Genomic DNA, 17,345 nt, shown 5'->3' with positions numbered 1-17,345 from the left:
AGTGCTGCTTGGAGGGGGTTACCTTCATAATACCAGAGACAGGTTCGTCTTTTCTTTGAACTCAGTCTTAAATAAGTTGTCAAAAAACGGCTGACGAAATTAACGAGAAGGAGATCAAAGGTTTCTCTTCAGACTTCTGGGCTGAATGTTTTTGTTTTCGATCATCTCGGATCATGTGTCCTCACTCCTCATCAGAACTTCCTGTGAAAATTCAACATGGCCCTGGGCTAAGAGACCGAGCTGTGTTGAGCATACAAATGCAGCCTGGCAGTTTGAAGTTATTGGGGAGCTTGTGAGCTCTGGGAGATCCTGTACCTCAGTGCTGTGGTTTGTCGCTTTTAGGCACACTGGCACAATCACTCACTAAAAATCCTCTGCCATGCAGGCACTGCTACTTAAAGCACCTGAAGGCTGGTCCCTTACTCCCAGAGGCTGTAATTGGACTTTTCTGAATTTTGAATCACTAAAAAGGACATGAGGTGCATTAAAATGCCTATTTTTTTTTACACACATCTACAATGACTCCTATGAGTTTCTGACAGCTTCTGGTTTTCCTCAGGTCTATTACAAACTTTGAACTTGTCAGAGAGAGAAGGAAAATCCAAAGAATCCAAACCACTTGTGTTGATTTGTCACAAAAGCTTCTGAAGAGTGAAAACATAAGCTTCACCAGGGGGAGAACAAACCCACAAGCCTTTCAATGAGAACACACGGCAGAATGAACCAGCTCGCTTCACCCGTGTGCCTCCGCATTTTATTACAGTGTTGGCTATATAACCACGACACAAGGGGATGGGGGGAATTACGGTGCTATGTCAATGTCACAGACTGATGTACGGCACAGCTACTGTTTCCAATGCGTTTTCATAATACTGAAGAATCATAACCATCATCTTTCCCCTGGACTCTTATATTGTCTGCCTGTAGCAAATAAAAGATTCTGCATAACTGCCAAAATTACAATTAAATTCATGCCCACTGTGCCGCCTGCTGATGAACAATTTTAGGCAGAGATTACTTTTCATCTGTTAATGTTTGATTGAGAGAGCATGCCGACCCAGGCCGGCACTTGGACCTGGTCTCTACAGACAGTATTGGTCATTCATTTCTTAGTTCTACTAAATTAAAGTCAACATCTATGTTCAATTTCAAAAGGGATGAATTGATCTGTCAAGGTTTCTACCATTAAAAGATGTCTTGTCTTGGTAAAAAAAATATTAATTTCCATGCTGTATAGGAGTACTAAATGAGTATTCAAGCACAAAACTTAAATGTACCCTGCAGAGTTTTTGACCACTAGAAGCGCTATGGAGCGACGTTGTTTTACGAATGGACCCCTGTTTTGTTTATTCTCGCGTATGCACCATAGACAGTATATAAGAATGGACTAACAGATCCCGTTGCTCTGGACAGAGACCAGTTAAGGATATTAGAAGTACTTTTCCGGTGAGCGCTGAGCGTTACTGTGCAGCCTCCAACTGAGAGAGACGACGTAAATGTGACGTGAGCAACGTGTCTGAAAGTTGTAAGTCTTCTGGTAGCTGTGCCAAGAGAAATCTCAGTCATTCCCAATCTTGCAGAGACGAAGAGCGTAGGTATATGTAAGGAGATAACATAGGCACAGGCTAATTATTGCTAACTAACATGCTAGTTAACATTAGTAATTAAACCTAAACAGCTAATGTAAGTCGAAACTGCCTGCGAGCTTCTCCTGTACTATACAATAATTCCTCTACTATGTGACACAATCGTTAGCCTATTTATACAAAAACGTCTGCTACGGAGCCATAACGTTAGGTACAAGGTAATGGAGCCTTTTATACATTGTCGTGTTTCTTTAGAAATAAAAAATGGACAAATGAAGTCTTTAAACGCTTCAGATATAAAGTTATTCGCTGTCAAAGTGACATCAAAATGAATGGCAGTCTATGGAATGCTAACGGGAGGTGATCGTTTTGTAGCATCAAAATGGCGCCATAGGAGGTTTGAGTTCTGAAGCGAAGCTTACCCCCTTGGTATGCACACGGACTATTAATAGTTTTACACTGTTCCGCTGATCTACAGGTGGCGATAACGCACCAAGAAACACAGGGAAGAAGAAGACTGCTAGCAGGCTGGAAAGTAAACATGGATGGAAACAATGCAGGTTTTTAAATGTTCCAATAAGTCGTCTTTGTAAATGTTTTATAAGGAAGGAAATGTATTCAACGTGTTTGTTCGGCCTCAAGTACCCACACACACACAATGCGTTTCGGAAAACTAGAACTAGAACCATTGTATAATGTGTAAATAAGTCAGCTTTAGAAGTGTTACTAGGCATGTTTTTTCACTTCATGCTAAGCTAGGCTAACCACAGCTCTGCACTTAACGTACAGACATGAGACTGATAACAATCCCCTCATCTCAATCTTGAAAAAAAAAAAACACTCACTCATCAGTTGACTCATCACTTTTTATGTACATATCTTAACGGAGTCTGATTACAAAAAAAACTGTTAAATGTTACAACAGGCATTGATTAGATCTTGGTTAATGTTGCCTAATTACAGTTGAGGTTTCTGAGGTGACAAAGACATCAAGAAGAGAAACAAACAAAGGTCCTGTGTTGTTATTTAAGCTTCCGTTCATTAGTACAAGGAAAGGTCAAGTATTGTGATGCTGCGATCACTGCTACACCAACCTACTAATTTGGTTTGTAGTAAAGTGGAGTAATCTTATTTATCCCTTGTACAGGGACAACAATCAAATGTAAAAAGGTGTCGCACATAATCATTGCATCTTCTGACTTTTGGTTTGTCTCTTTGTTGCAATATTTGTTAAACCTTTTGTTGTAGATATTACAGTAAATATGGGAAAAATGGGACAAACAAATGCAGTTAATAGCTGCTCCACAAAATGATTCAATGCTTTCCCAGAACAGGTCTTAGTCTGGATAGCTTTGCATTGAGACTTTTTTTGCATCCAGATTCCAAATGTTAAGATACTGACTGTGGAGAGAATGCTTTAAAAAAAGAAAACGTGCTGCTGTAAATGGATTACCTAACAGAAAGTGGGAGTGCAGAAGAGATGCAGTGGTATTACAAAATCCCCTCTCTATTAAATCTACTGCTCCATTGGTTAAAGTAAGGAAAGTGTGCCCCCCCATGGACATTATATTACTTTTTAGTTCTGTAAGGCACATAATGCTACATTAGGCTACATGCAAGTCTGGAATCAAATTCTGTTAACAGGGTTCCTAACATGAAAATCCACTGACTTCTACATAATAAATTAATGATTTGTTTACTAAAGAAAGTTTCACACAAACTTCACATACAATCTTTTAACATTCTCCATTTATTTTGAACACTCGCTTGAAAAAACTTTAGTGCAAATCATACAGAGGACCTGTTCAGATATTGATAACATGATTTAAAATTATTAATAAATATACATGACTCAATTTATACTTCGAAATGCTACAAGCACTTTTCACAGTTAAATAACAGTCTTCTAAACCACCCTGTACATCCAACACATTGCAGTCCATCTGAATGAAGATATTACCAGCAAGGGTTGAAAAGGCAATAAAGTCCTCTCTCTCTCTCTCTCTCTCTCTCTCTCTGTTTTAGTTTACCCAAATTAATATAACTCAATTTAATCGTAATTAAATAACTACACTGTATAGCACTGGCTCTTCAAACTAGAAGCTTATACAAAATGAAATCAAAGATACAATTCATTACACTCACTCTTTGCGATTAGCGACAACTTGCCACAATCATTTCATGTCACTACAGGGTTCCAGCGAAAATGTACCCCATAATTGATCTTACATTTCCATTTTGTGATTTATGCAAGTTGGGATTTATTATACACACTTCACACAATAAACTGTTGACAGATTATAAACCTGTATGCTACAGATGACAAAGACCTAAACAGATGGAATATCTAATATGAGTTACAGTCATTGAATGGGGAAAAATAAACACAAAATCATATTTCTGACAAGCATTTTATGAAATGGGTACAAAATAAAGCCTACTGGACTACTGGAACTATTTCAGTGTTTCAGGATTCCAGAAGTTAGCTCTGTCAATGCTGTTTAGAGTTGAACTCTTATTATTGTAAAGGTGTCAATGATGCATCCAACTTTTACAGATTATGGTACTTCTGTTTGCAATTGCAGTGCCAAATATATCCCATATGAGGGAAACAGCAAACTATGTTTATTCTTTATCGTCTTTGTGCCACATTTAGTCATATTACATACATTTAATGGCACATTCAAGGAATTATTCTCAAAACTTTCATACAAATACAAAGCAACTGGGCCAACCAGATTAAATACAATTTTGATTTTCAATATATCTACTAATGGTACATTCCCTCCAAAACTGAAAACGCTGACTTTCATCAACAGTGTCGATATCCTTAAGCGTTTTGATAGGTAGCTTGTGGACAATGTTACACTGTACTATAGAGTGTTACTTTTCCATGATTCCGTAGTCTTGCGTTTAGATCTTGATGCGTCTTCCATTATGTAATTACACTGGTTATTGTCAGACTAAACATCAGATTAAGTGTTTAAGGCCTAATTGAATCAACATAATCCATCCTAAATTATTGTTACTATAGTACAAGCTCACAGCATGCAGTAAGAGTTTAAACCAAAAGGCCACAGACTACAATTAAAGAAAAGTGCAAATGCATGCTGAGACTGATTGCCACCTGCCATCCTCTCTAAATAACCCACCCAAGTAGGAAAGGAGAGCAGCCTTCCAGCTCCCTCCCACTTCCTTTCAAATTTGTGACATGTAGCAGTCAGATTAACTTCAAAGTGCAAATCCACGCCATTGACAGAAAGTGTATGAAGTGAAGGAGAAATCTACAAAACTCCAAGGTACTACAAAAGCATTCAAATACACAGTTAAATACATCCACTCACTGCAGTGTCGTCTGTTTTATCCATCCTCAATCCAGTTATTATTGTACAGTATGATGCAGTTTGGGTCAGTGGGGTTTACAGTGTGATTAGCAGTTACCTCCCTTTATAGTAGTATCACTGTGACACAAGTGTGTATGAGGAGCTCAACACAGCAGCATCCTGAAAAAAAAAAATGAATATTGAGAAAGATACGGACTTGAGGTTTCGCAATCATCTGGTTGTTGCATTTATGCTTGTAATTTAAGACATTTTATTTATTTAATTTTTCACTTTATACATAACATTAGTTAGCTTTTTTAAAGGACATGGCAGTGCTGAGATCTTATTGGTGGTGTGTCCAACATTTTTTAATTGCACAATTATACGGTTTATCATCTTGACAGGCTTGATTGGAAGAAATGAGGAATTACTGTGCATGTCTTTTCTTTGTTTGCGATGTTTTCTTTTGTAAAAACATCACTTGGTTATCATCATCATTTTGCAAGTAAACTTAAATGTGCCTTAACTACCTGATGATCCCCAATGGGTAGCTGAGTAGTCTTCAGGCTGTAGGACTCTGCTCAGAGCTGTTGGGGACGGCTCCGGTTGCCTCCTCTCGGTTCTGGGCGGGAGGCAGCTCATCCTTCTGTGGTGCAGCCCGTTGTGGTTTCACTATGGTGATTTTAATGGGGATTCCTTTGACGTTATGCTGCACTCTGCTGTACTGGCGCATAGAGGGGTTGAAAGTGCGAACAATGGGAAGTTCATTCAGAGTGGGTGTCTCTTGTTTTGGCTGCGTGCTCTCTTTTATAATTATTTTACTTCTTTTGTTTGAAAAGACCGTTTGCACTGGTAGGATTGCGGACCTTTTAGCAGGGCCAGAAGTCTGGAGTCTTGTTTTATGCTGAGGCGAGGCCTGTTGTTTCTCTTCAACCCCTCTATGCAGGTGTCTATTATTTTCCTTTGTCACGGAGATTCCTCCTTCTTTCCTTTTCTTCACCTCTTTCGGTTTCTTGGGGCAGACTGCCATGTGTTTGGTTCTGCTGCGACGCATTGTGAACTCCCTGCTACAGTGTGGGCAGACAAAGATCTCCTGATGCTCATCCACCTGTGCAGGTGACATTTTATTTGATGAAGGGACTGGCTTGTTCCTCTGTGGCATGACCCTTTGGACCAACTTTTTCTTCTTTTTGTTCAACACCTTGAACTTCACATTCACCGGAGATTCTTGGTTAGGTTTGGACCTGTTTGACTGGCTGGGCCTGTTCGAAGCATTTAGTCCGTTAGTAGAATTGGTGGTAGACAGAACTCCATTTTGAGTTTTTGCAAAGTGCCGCAGTGGAATAGGATTCCTTTTGGGCGTGTATCGCCTTTTATCACTGGCATTTGCACAAGCCAGGATATGCTTGTGTAACTCTGGCATGTTATCAAAGCTCTTTCCACACTTGGTGCACCGAATAGCCGTACTAAAGGTTTGTGGGATGTTGTGGGTGGTGAAGTTTGTGGCTGAAGCCACTGAGCCAGCAGGTGATCTGTTATGGTAAGGAAATGGAGGGGGCTTAAAGCTGGGATAATGTTGGTTAATGCCAAGACGAACATCAGGGCCTTTGGCTTTGGCTCCGTCTGAGGCCATCATTTTTATTGTTGTAAACAGTTCTTCAGCCGCCACATCTACTTCACCTTCTTCCTTTTTCACCACTTTCCTGGGTTCCTCTGCGGCATCGGGCACCAAGGGCTGCGTGTGGACTTTTGTTGAGTTATTGTAGTTCTGAGGTCTTAGTTTTCCCTTTTCGTCTTCTGTGTATGTACACTGCTGGCCAGGATGCAATTCTTCCTGATGCTGTTTCAGATTACAAAGGTATACAAATTCTTTTGCACATGCGCTGCAAACGTAAGTCTTGCCGACGCCGTGGAGGCTTAATCGATGATCAAGCAAAGCGGAGGGTTTGCTGAAGAGCAGCACGCAGAACTCACATTTGTAGGGCCATTCATCAGCATGGTCACCTACGTGATGGCTCAGTTCTTTCATTGAATGAAAAAGATTATCGCACACATTGCAGATAAAATTCTTGGTGAAAGTCTGCTGTTGTGCATCACTTGGTATGTTGTTTAAGGATTCGTCCTCTACAGCTTTCTCAGAAGAAGGTGAGGTCTTAGATGAGATTTCGGGTATGGAAACAGTACTGTCAGCAGGTTCCTCCTCTTTTATGGTTGGTGACTCTGTATTAACAACAGGCTCTGGGTCAGGACTTGATTCACCCACAGTAGGACAATCAGATATCACTGAGGCGGTGGTGGATAGAGTTACTGATTCTGAGATGGAGGACATAAGAATAGTGGGGTCCACAGTTTGAGGATTGGGCATTGATACAATCTGTTGCTGTTCTATGTGATTAACAACCATCTGTGTAGGTGCGGGAGGCTCAGCAGTGTTTTCTTGTAAGGTAACTGCAGCAGGGACTATACTCCCTGGGGCTTCAAGAGCTATTGTGCACTCTATCAACACTGTGTTGCTGGTAATGTTGTAAGAGTTGATGAGTGAATCAGTTAAAGTTACAGTGGGCGTGAATGGCACTTCTGACATAGGAGTGGACTCAGCTATAGGCGGATTAAGAGCTAGTGGATCAGAGAGAAACACATGGCCAGGTAGATTTAGATTTGGATCAAAGGACTGGGAGAGAGTAACAGGGTTTGCAGAATTTGCGGTGGCAAATGCAGTAGTTAAATCACACTCTGAAAAATGTAATGCATTTTCGGTGCAAATTACCAGGGGCTCCGAAGATATATTTGGGGCTAATACCTGGATTGGTTGGCTTGAAGGATTAGAAATATGTGGTGGTGCCAAAACTGTGATTAATGAAGGAGCAGTAGGGAGTGCTGTGTGTGAGGCTGGGGAAGCAAATGCTATAGTGCATGGTGAAGCTGGCTGCAAAGCAACAGGGGTGGGAGGGAGGGAGGCAGGTGATGGAGTCAGAGAATCAGAGGGAAGTGCAAGTCCATAAACAAGCCCTTCTGCCACAGGCTCCAATTGGGTCATCATATCTGGACCTGTAAATATGGTGAAGTCAGTGACTAAAGGGGTCTCAAGATTCCCTAGGCTTACATTTTGCTCTCCAATATTCATCAAGGCTGTCTCCACCACGCATGATTTTCCTTCTTTCAAAATTGCCTGTGAAACTAAATTTAATGTGGGTTCAGTATCACCAAGGGTCTTTTTTTGCAAACTCAAATCCAGCACAGCATCAGCTGAAGCTACATCTCCATTGCTTTTGACTGTATTAGAGAGATCCAGTGGCTGCTGGTTACAGGAGTTACCGCCGGTCGCGGGGGGCCAGCTCTCTGTCAAGATAGGTGTCAGTGTTGGCTCCTCCACAGGTGGAGTTGTGTCATCCTCCACATTGGCTGTTTGGTGCAAAGGTGAACTATGTTGGGTCTCCATCTGCCCTGTACTTGCAGCATCACAATATCCAGTGTCTGGTGTTTCTTCTTTAGATGTTGGGTTTTGCTGGGGAGAGCTTGGTGGAGATCCAGTCCTTCTTTTAAACCTTCCTGATCCAGCAGGCAGGGCAGCGAGAGAGACAGGTGAACAAGGCTTCTGGCCATCTGCGATGAGGGCAAGTGTAGGTTTAAGGCCATCCTGCTTTTCCAGGAGCTGCTTCAGCTTTGGAGACAGAAACACAGTTCTTTCCTTCTGCGCAACTGTAGACTCTGTATTCTGAGGATGTAGATTCTCTATCAAAGAAGATACGAGTGAAGATGAGGAAGACGATACAACCGCCTCAGATTCCAGTTCAGTTTTAATTTGTGGTAAAAGAGGTGGTGTTGCAGTTCTTCTCTTTGCCAGTGGTTGACCAGGTATCTCTTTGCCTGTTACTGAATCTGTATTTAAAACCTGGCTTATTTGAGTGGGATCTAGAATCAGGGCATCCAGTCCAACTATAGCCGAAGACCCAGAATGAACCTCAGCTGCTTCACAGCTACTGACTGTACTTGTTGACACTATCTTTCCATCAATATAAAAGCTCAGATTCTCTGAAATATTGCTGGAGACATCCAGCATGTATTGTTGTGCTTCTTCCACTATATTCTCCACAACAGCTGCAGGTGCTGTATTGTCACCAAGCTCGGTTTCCTGTTGAGATTTTTCACAGAGTGTCCTCTGGAGATTTTCCTCTTGGGGCAGCTGGGTTTTTTCCAAATCAGTGACTTGCTGGTGCTGCTCGTGGATCCTGTGCTCATGTCGTCGCTTGTTGGTATGTGTAGTGAATATCTTTTCACAGTACTTGCAAGCATGATGCCCCTCTAATATTCCCAGTTTGTCTGGCTGAGCAGTGTGGTCACCAGCCGACAAAATGGAAGTGTTAGAGCTAGTGGGGGATAGAGTATGAAGCTGCGTGACTGAGCTTACTGAATCCAGAGGCTTCATCTTCTCATGCTGCAGCTGACCCAGATTTGAACCAAAAGATGTGTTGCTCTTATTGCTTTTGTATGCGTGTGTCTCATTGTTCGCCAAAGCGTGGATGTGCATGTGTCGTTCTAAGCCTTGTTTGCTGGTAAATTGTCTCTCACAGTGCTGGCAGGGAAAAGAGTTCCAGTCTCTCTCAGTATCCTGGTTTGGATGTTTATGGAGATCTGGGTACAGTGACTTAATCATGTCTGATTCCATGTTAGTTTCCTCTTTATAAATGTAGTTGTCGTCGTCCGCTGCTCGCTCCTTCCTCCTCCTCCTCCTCCTCCTCTTCCTCCTCCATATCCTCATTGTCTCCAAATTCAGAGATGTACAAGTGAGGCGAGTCCTCCATCTTTTGTGGAGGTTGTATTCAGCTCACAGAAGGAAGTCTGTCACACAAGACTTTTGACAGATGTCACACCTATTGAATAGATAAAGACGATATTGTCATTAGGTAAACCCACATATAATATAGCTGAAGGGCCAGCTAGGGCCATTTATTTATGGCATCAAATGAACATAAACGTCCATTGTAAACACTTTTGCAGTCTAATCATTCACACTTTACACTGTGATGCAAATCAATATTACATTACATTCATTTAGCTGACGCTTTTATCCAAAGCGACATACAATAGGTGAATTCAACCATACCAACCAAAAATAGCAAGAATCATGCGAATACATACAATTCATGTGCCACATCCAAACCTTTATCTTTGTTTTCAGTTGTCTGCTTTATTAAATTATTATGTATAGCAATTATTACTACTGATAGCAGTAATAATTATTGTATTTTGATTCATTCAATTTGGAAAAAAGCAAATTGCCACCACTTAATGCCCCTCTCCCAGACACTCTGAATTGTATTACAATTGTATTGGAATAGTATTACATTGTACATATTCATGATATGTGAATGAATAATGTATCGTAAATAAATAAAATGTTCTTCCTTAAAATACAGGGGATAAGGGCATAAGTATACACACCCCTATGTTAAATTCCCATAGAGGCAGGCAGATGTTTATTTTTAAAGGCCAGTTATTTCATGGATCCAGGATACTATGCATCCTGATAAAGTTCCCTTGGCCTTTGGAATCAAAATAGTTCCACATCATCACATACCCTTCACCATATCTCACGATTGGCATGGGGTGCTTTCCTTAAGATCATCTCTCAATGCAAATCAAACCAGCTATTAGGCTAACTGAAATAAAACCATGCCAATCTTTAGGTATGGTGAAGGGTATGTGATGATGTGGGGTTATTAAAAATAAAAATCTGCCTGCCTCTACTGGAATTTAACATAGGGATGTGTATACTTGTGCCCCCTGTATTTTAAGGAAGAACATTTATTTATTTACAATACATTATTCATTCACAAAGAAAATTGGTGTCCTTAAAGGTTGGATTTTTCCTACTTTTTTTAATTAAGGCATTAAGACCAATTTCCAAAAGATGTTTTTTTATTCCTCTTTTTAGTCAACTTTAGCATGGGTGTGTAAACTTATGCAAGCCACTGTAGATCGTAACATATACTCTACAATAATGTTGAGGGCTGATGCAATACGTCCAAACAAATAAAAATTGGACTAAAAACTACATTATGTTATGATGTATAGGATTTATACAATATCAGGAATATGTACAATGTAATACTATTCCAATACAATTGTAATACAATTCAGAATGTGGTGAAGGGGTGTGTATACGTATGCCCCCTGTATTTTAAGGAAGAACATTTATTTCTTTACGATAATAAAAAAAAAATATATATAACATATATATATAAAATATAAAATAAAATACAAAATCTGTGTCCTTAAAGGTTGGATTTTTCCTATTTTTTTAATTTAGGCATTAAGACCAATTTCCAAAAGATGTTTTTTTATTCCTCTTTTTAGTCAACTTTAGCATGGGTGTGTACATACATTTAACCATAAAGACCTTCAATTTCCTAAGCATTTAAAGAATAAACCAGTAAGTCGGCATTAAATAAAAGTAATAAAGAATTGTTTTCACACCATCTTACCATTTTAATGGTCAGTACAACGTTGAAGACATGTTTTGTTTGACAGATGAACACACAGGATTCTCTTTCTGTTGGAAGAAGAAAGAAAACAACAAAGCACCAATAACAAAAAACTATGAAACCCATTCCATAATAAAGCATGACACTTAAACTCAAACTACTGAATGATAAGAAGCACAAAATTATCAAAGTGAAAAGCTGTGGTGTGGGAGTGGTTGAGGCTGCTGAATAAAGCTTGGGACCTGTCTTGGTCATTTATGCCAGTGTCCCTCAAGCATATGTACGTTTTCTTTTTATCTACTAACTTTCTTGCCTACAGTGAGTACCATCCCAAAATACAGCGAATCTGTACCGAGATTACCTTTTTTATTTTATTTACCCTGGTATGGTTGCCTTACACATACCTGCTACACTGATTACATACATTCACAACTGGCAACTGCCACACACACCTCAATCATGATCTTTTTCATAGCTACCTTTCAATTATTATTTAAAAACCTGTAATAACGTAAAGTTTGTGCATTTTGACATTCATTTACTGCTTGGGAGGACAAAATGGCAGGCCCATCATGTGTCGTGCTCTTCCACCTGCTCCTTACGCTCGCATGAGCTCTTATATAGCATCAAAATCAACTGCTTCTTCAATTATACGCTTGCTTGGTTTGCACGGATTCTTTTTTATTTGTTTATCCTACATAACCATTCAATTACCAGCAGTTTTCAGGCAATCGTAGGCACGAGAGGAAATGTAAACAAAGACTTATAGCTCATGTTTTAACACGGTATCTTTCAATTATTTTAAGACAATCATGTAGTGCGTTCCAGTTGCATAAAAAACGGACTCAGTCACGATACCATATTAGCAGAATCTAAATTCAAGGGCCTACATACTGAATAATTTGAGCCAGTTTTGTAATATCCAACTTCTATTTCTATCCATCTGCAACAGGCTTATTTTAAACTTATCTCACATGAAATAGATATATAACAAAATTAATTATCTGTCTTATATTAGCTATCATTACAACTCGGATTTCGGGTACGTTCATACCATGAATGTGGTTCATAGACGTATCTGCTTCACCTGATGTGATGACGCTCCCCCGTCCGTGCACCATTGCTCGCTGGTCGCACAACACGTCGTCACATGCTACAGAGGCTGCTAGCTCGTCTACTGAAAGGTCAGATGGGTTCTCTAAAATAGCCCTACACTGTCCTCCTGATACAAGAAAGCCGCCCACAAAATTAAATCATTATAACCGTCAAGGTCCTGATACAAGGCTTCAATTACAAAGTGAAAAAATCAGCTGTTATTGCCATTAAAGCATTGACAATATACTGCTAGCTGCAATGCTATAACGTTAGCTTACCCTGGCTACATTTAGACAGGATAGAATGCTTGACACGACCGTTACGAACACTGACCGTTATACAAACCCGCACCCCACAGTTTTTGTACATACTTGCGTTAACCAAACAAACTGCCGTAGAACGGTTTATTCGTCTCCTGCAGGTTGTGTTCAGTTGTGTTGTTTTTTTTTTTCTTCCCCAATGTACCAACAAAATTATGGCGTTCTGATTGGTCAGTGGATGTGAATGTCAAATTTGGACCAATCAGCAACAGGTTTGTTAAAGCGGAAAGAGAAAAAAAACTTCGGAGCAAAATGCAGCTGTCACCTGTTTATACCATAGATGTATTAAGAGAACAGTATATGCCTGTCACCAATGGATGTATAATAAAACCAAATCCCTGTCACCTCAGACAAAAATGAGAACATTAGCGCATCAATGCCAGCTTTTGCAAATTCGTGTATAGATCGAATGCTGTAGACTAACATATTACAGCTATACATCTTGATATAAAAAATATCCATGCATTCTTTAGCTAGGCATAATGAATGTTGTATCTCAATTGAGAGGGGACTCCAAATTTGGCCAGATAGGCCTACCTTTACCTATAGGCTACATGTTGACACTTTTGGAGTTTTTAATTTTGATTATCTACAAATTATTCACATTCTCAAAAATACATTTGACTTTTTCAAATTAACTAAATACATTTCAATTATTCGTTAGTCAGGTGGTTTAACATATACACATAAAATGTATATTAAAACCACAGCCATATCTAATTTTATTTCTGAACAAATTATATCCTTGCAGTGTATTAAATTAGCCAGTAGAGGGTGCCATATAATGGTCTCAGTCTTAAAATGTTGGTAATAACTTTAGTGCACTTCTGTTTAATATAGTGTAACTTTGGTAATTTACATCAAAGATATTTCTATGTTGTTTGCATGGCATGAGCATGGCATGAGCATAACATGTGCAACGGTTTTATTGTTATCAATTGTATTAAATACAGTAGTAGTGTGAGAATTGTTTTTAATATGACATACAACAAGATGAACACATTGAAGTGACCTTATCTGGGTTAGCTCAGTTGGTAGAGCAGGCGCACATATATAGAGATTTACTCTTCGACGCAGTGGCCGCAGGTTCGACTCTGACCTGTGGCCCTTTGCTGCATGTCATTCCTCTTTCTCTCCCCTTCCATCTCTACATCTGTCCTATGGAAATAAATGCCTGAAAAAATAATCTTTAAAGTGACCTTATCTGCAAAAAATTTACCTAAAAAACAATATGGTTTTATTTTAATCTACAATAAGTACACCTCTTACCTTTTTTAACAAAAAAAAATTGTTAGTTCATTGGCAATATTAATTCTAATGTTTTATAGACAGGCCATATCTCAATATCCTGAATTTGTATTGTAGTTTCTGCTTCACAGCTGTTGAGAGAACAGAAGCCAAACTAAGCTGACAAGTTGAAGATTTATGATGTGCAGTAGTAGCCATTTTGTTCTCTTTCCCTGACCAGCTCTCTGTTTTCCCCAACAATTGTCAATTGAATCACAAGGCACTGGTTCATATAAAGCTCACACCTACACGGATAGAAAGCTACCATCTGGTTTCACATGGCATTATTTCAACCTCCAGAATAAACATAAAAGAACTTCTTTGAGAGGATCTAGAAGTTCACCAGACCCCACATGTACATTTGTGACATTGTGCAGCACATGGGTGGTGTTCTCGTGGCACATGCATGGTATGTCTCTTGTTGTAATGTTGTATGTGGGCTGAGTGGTGTTTCGCTATCAAACTACATGCCAGACTTCTGAGAGCCATAATGAAAGATCATAAACAACAGGCCTCTCTCTACTCAGGCTTTTCTCCTTCTCTGTATTTTATATTCAACATCCTAAACTTTGCAGTAAAGTTGCTGACCGTGTTGTGTGTGTTGAACTTATGTTAACCTTGAGGAACAAACTTTATTAAACAGTATAGGATTCTCACACATTGCTAATTTAGTTTTGAATTTACTAGATCATGTTTATGTTTATTTATAGCTTGTCTGTGGGCATGCCCATGGCTCCAGTATGACTTTCACAGTTGATGGCAATTGCAGCTGTGGAATTATGATGAGCAATTCACGATTGGGTCTACTGGTCAGACACATATGTCCAATTAACTTATAAGCAGGTGCTGACTGCCTGGAAACCATTTCACACACATGGCTAAGCAGTCAAAGTATGTCATAGAGTAAATGTGAGTTTTGCTAGAACCAAAAGCCATTCATTAGCTTTATCAGAGAACAAACTGTACTTTGTTGTATCATTATTGCATCGACAAAAATTTCTGCAAAAGCTGTGACCCTCAGACTCCCTAACTTTACATGCTGAGCTGAGGTACAGTGGTAATATGTGTAAAGTTGCTACCACATGTAAAGGATATGCATCCTCTACTATGTCACTCAAATAGGCAACTTGCTTAACTGCCAAACTTAAGGTCAACATGTGATGCTTCACTTGGTTTAACCGTAAATAGCCTTTGTTTGAACTCAGAAATACATTTTTAAAGAATTCAGAGGACATTCATAAAGGTATAAAAGCTCAAAATCACATTTGAGGACATAATAGATACCTGAGGTATTGTTCTCCACAGTAGGGTCAAGGCAACTGACACTTTTTTGATGTTGTGTATACATTTTTGAAAATGTCCTTTCCCCCATTTTAAATTTGTGTTCCTTTTCTCTCCAAGTGAATTTGTTTTGTCGAGCATTTAGACATACCTACTATGTTATGATATGTATAGTCTCGCATTGCCAGACCTTCCTCCACAGCTCTGCGGAGGAGGGTCTCGCTAGTCCACACAACATTCCACATGCTCTGGTTTATTGGCATTTCTTTAAACTTGGGCGTCACTAAGCACCGGACGGAGCAACGGTGCCGCTGCAACATAGCCTCGGGAAGGAACTTGTTTTGGTGGAACATGAGTACGTTCAAAAGTTGTTTTCGTCGTGCCACGGAAAACTCAGATTGGACAGATAGTCTTGCTGTCTTGATTTACCCTGCAGAGACCTGCAGAGTCCTCATAAATCAACTGCAGTTTAGAATGCCAACACAAAGAAAGCGGAAGGTGACGGACATCCAGTGAAATTTCCGGCGGCACCTGAACAATACCGGAAATGAAACGTCGTCGATATAGACCAGTGTTTCTCAAATGTTTTTCAATATTGTATCCCCCCCTTTGAATTGCTTTTTTAAGCCAATACCCCATGACCAGCGCAAAACATTTTTGGTAGAGCAAAAAAAAAAGTATATATAAAGAGGTACAATACAGCGCCGGCAGTGATAGATTCACTGAACAACAACCTTTTTTAAACAAAAACATTTAAATGCTACATTTCAAATGTTTAGAATTCCTCACTTAATTCATTCATTATTATAGTATAATTATTTTATGAATTATGCATGACATATTTTTAAATTAGCATTTTTGCAAAAATTTCACGTACCCCCTGCAGTACTCCTAAGTACCCCTAGGGGTACACATACCCCCATTTGAGAAACACTGATATAGACTATGATATGTATGATATATGCATGCACACACCATTCGTTTTGTACCTTGGCTCTAAGTTGGATGTTTAGTTATTGCGACTACGTGTGTTTCTGCAGATAAAAGCACAACAAAAGGAATGAAAAACAAAAATATATATGTAAAAACACATGAAAAGGTCTAAAAGTTTTTGAGGATAATTTTAAAAGCAAACAGGAAACTGACTAATTGTGAGAGAAACTGAGACAAAGTGGGGCCCAGACTATATGCATGGTAGAGTATCCTGTGGCAGTGGGCGCCGGTTCGTGCCAATGACTTTGTGCACAATGAAACATTCACGATCCACATAAACATATAGGACAAGAGAGACAAAGAGGGAGAGGTGGTCCACAACGTGTCTGTGTAACAGGCGGGTCACTGAGTGGGGCTTAGGCATGAAACAATAAGGGTCCCTTATAGAAGATGTGTTCCACACAAGGCAGACAAAGCCTTGCCTGTAATCAGACAACATATTATGTCACTGGGAAGAAATAAAATGTTACTGATTCATGTCATGGGACGCCAGATGTGCAGGAAAGAACATGGAAATGTGAACATGTCGGAACACAAATACAAATTGTACATTGCAGAACACATGATACTGTACATACGTGCACACAACTGTAGCCCTCTGTGCTGTATATTTATGTACTGTTAGCACACACACACACACACACACACACACACACACACACACACACACACACACACACAGGTTTGTGGCACTATCTTTGTGGGGACCCGTCATTGACATAATGCATTGCCTAGCCCCTTACCCTAACCTTAACTATCACAACTAAATGCCTAACCTTAACCCTTACCCTCACCCTAACCATAACCTAATTCTATCCCTAATCCTACAACCAAGTCTTAACCCTCAAACAGCCCTTTAAACTTGTGGGGTCCAGCATTTTGGCCCCACAAAGCTGTCGGGACCCCACAACTATACTGGACTCCCGTTTTTGGACCCCACGAATATAGTTAAACAAGCCCACACACACACACACA

General features: G+C 39.7%; 1 protein-coding gene across 1 annotated transcript; it reads right to left on the bottom strand.

Annotated features, from left to right (window-relative positions):
- Positions 1-3,315: 3,315 nt before the first annotated feature.
- On the bottom strand, positions 3,316-12,969 carry prdm2a (PR domain containing 2, with ZNF domain a). The gene is given in 5 exon segments (XM_039800820.1): positions 3,316-5,089; positions 5,440-9,623; positions 9,625-9,780; positions 11,395-11,462; positions 12,861-12,969. Coding segments are annotated over 2 exon segments (4,239 nt in total). The 5' UTR covers positions 9,712-9,780; positions 11,395-11,462; positions 12,861-12,969; the 3' UTR covers positions 3,316-5,089; positions 5,440-5,471.
- Between the last annotated feature and the right edge of the window lie 4,376 nt (positions 12,970-17,345).

The sequence above is a fragment of the Perca fluviatilis genome, chromosome 5, assembly GCF_010015445.1.
Source record: "Perca fluviatilis chromosome 5, GENO_Pfluv_1.0, whole genome shotgun sequence".
Lineage (NCBI taxonomy): Eukaryota > Metazoa > Chordata > Actinopteri > Perciformes > Percidae > Perca > Perca fluviatilis.
Note: the sequence above shows the minus strand (reverse complement) of the source record. Positions and strands in the feature narration are given on the sequence as shown.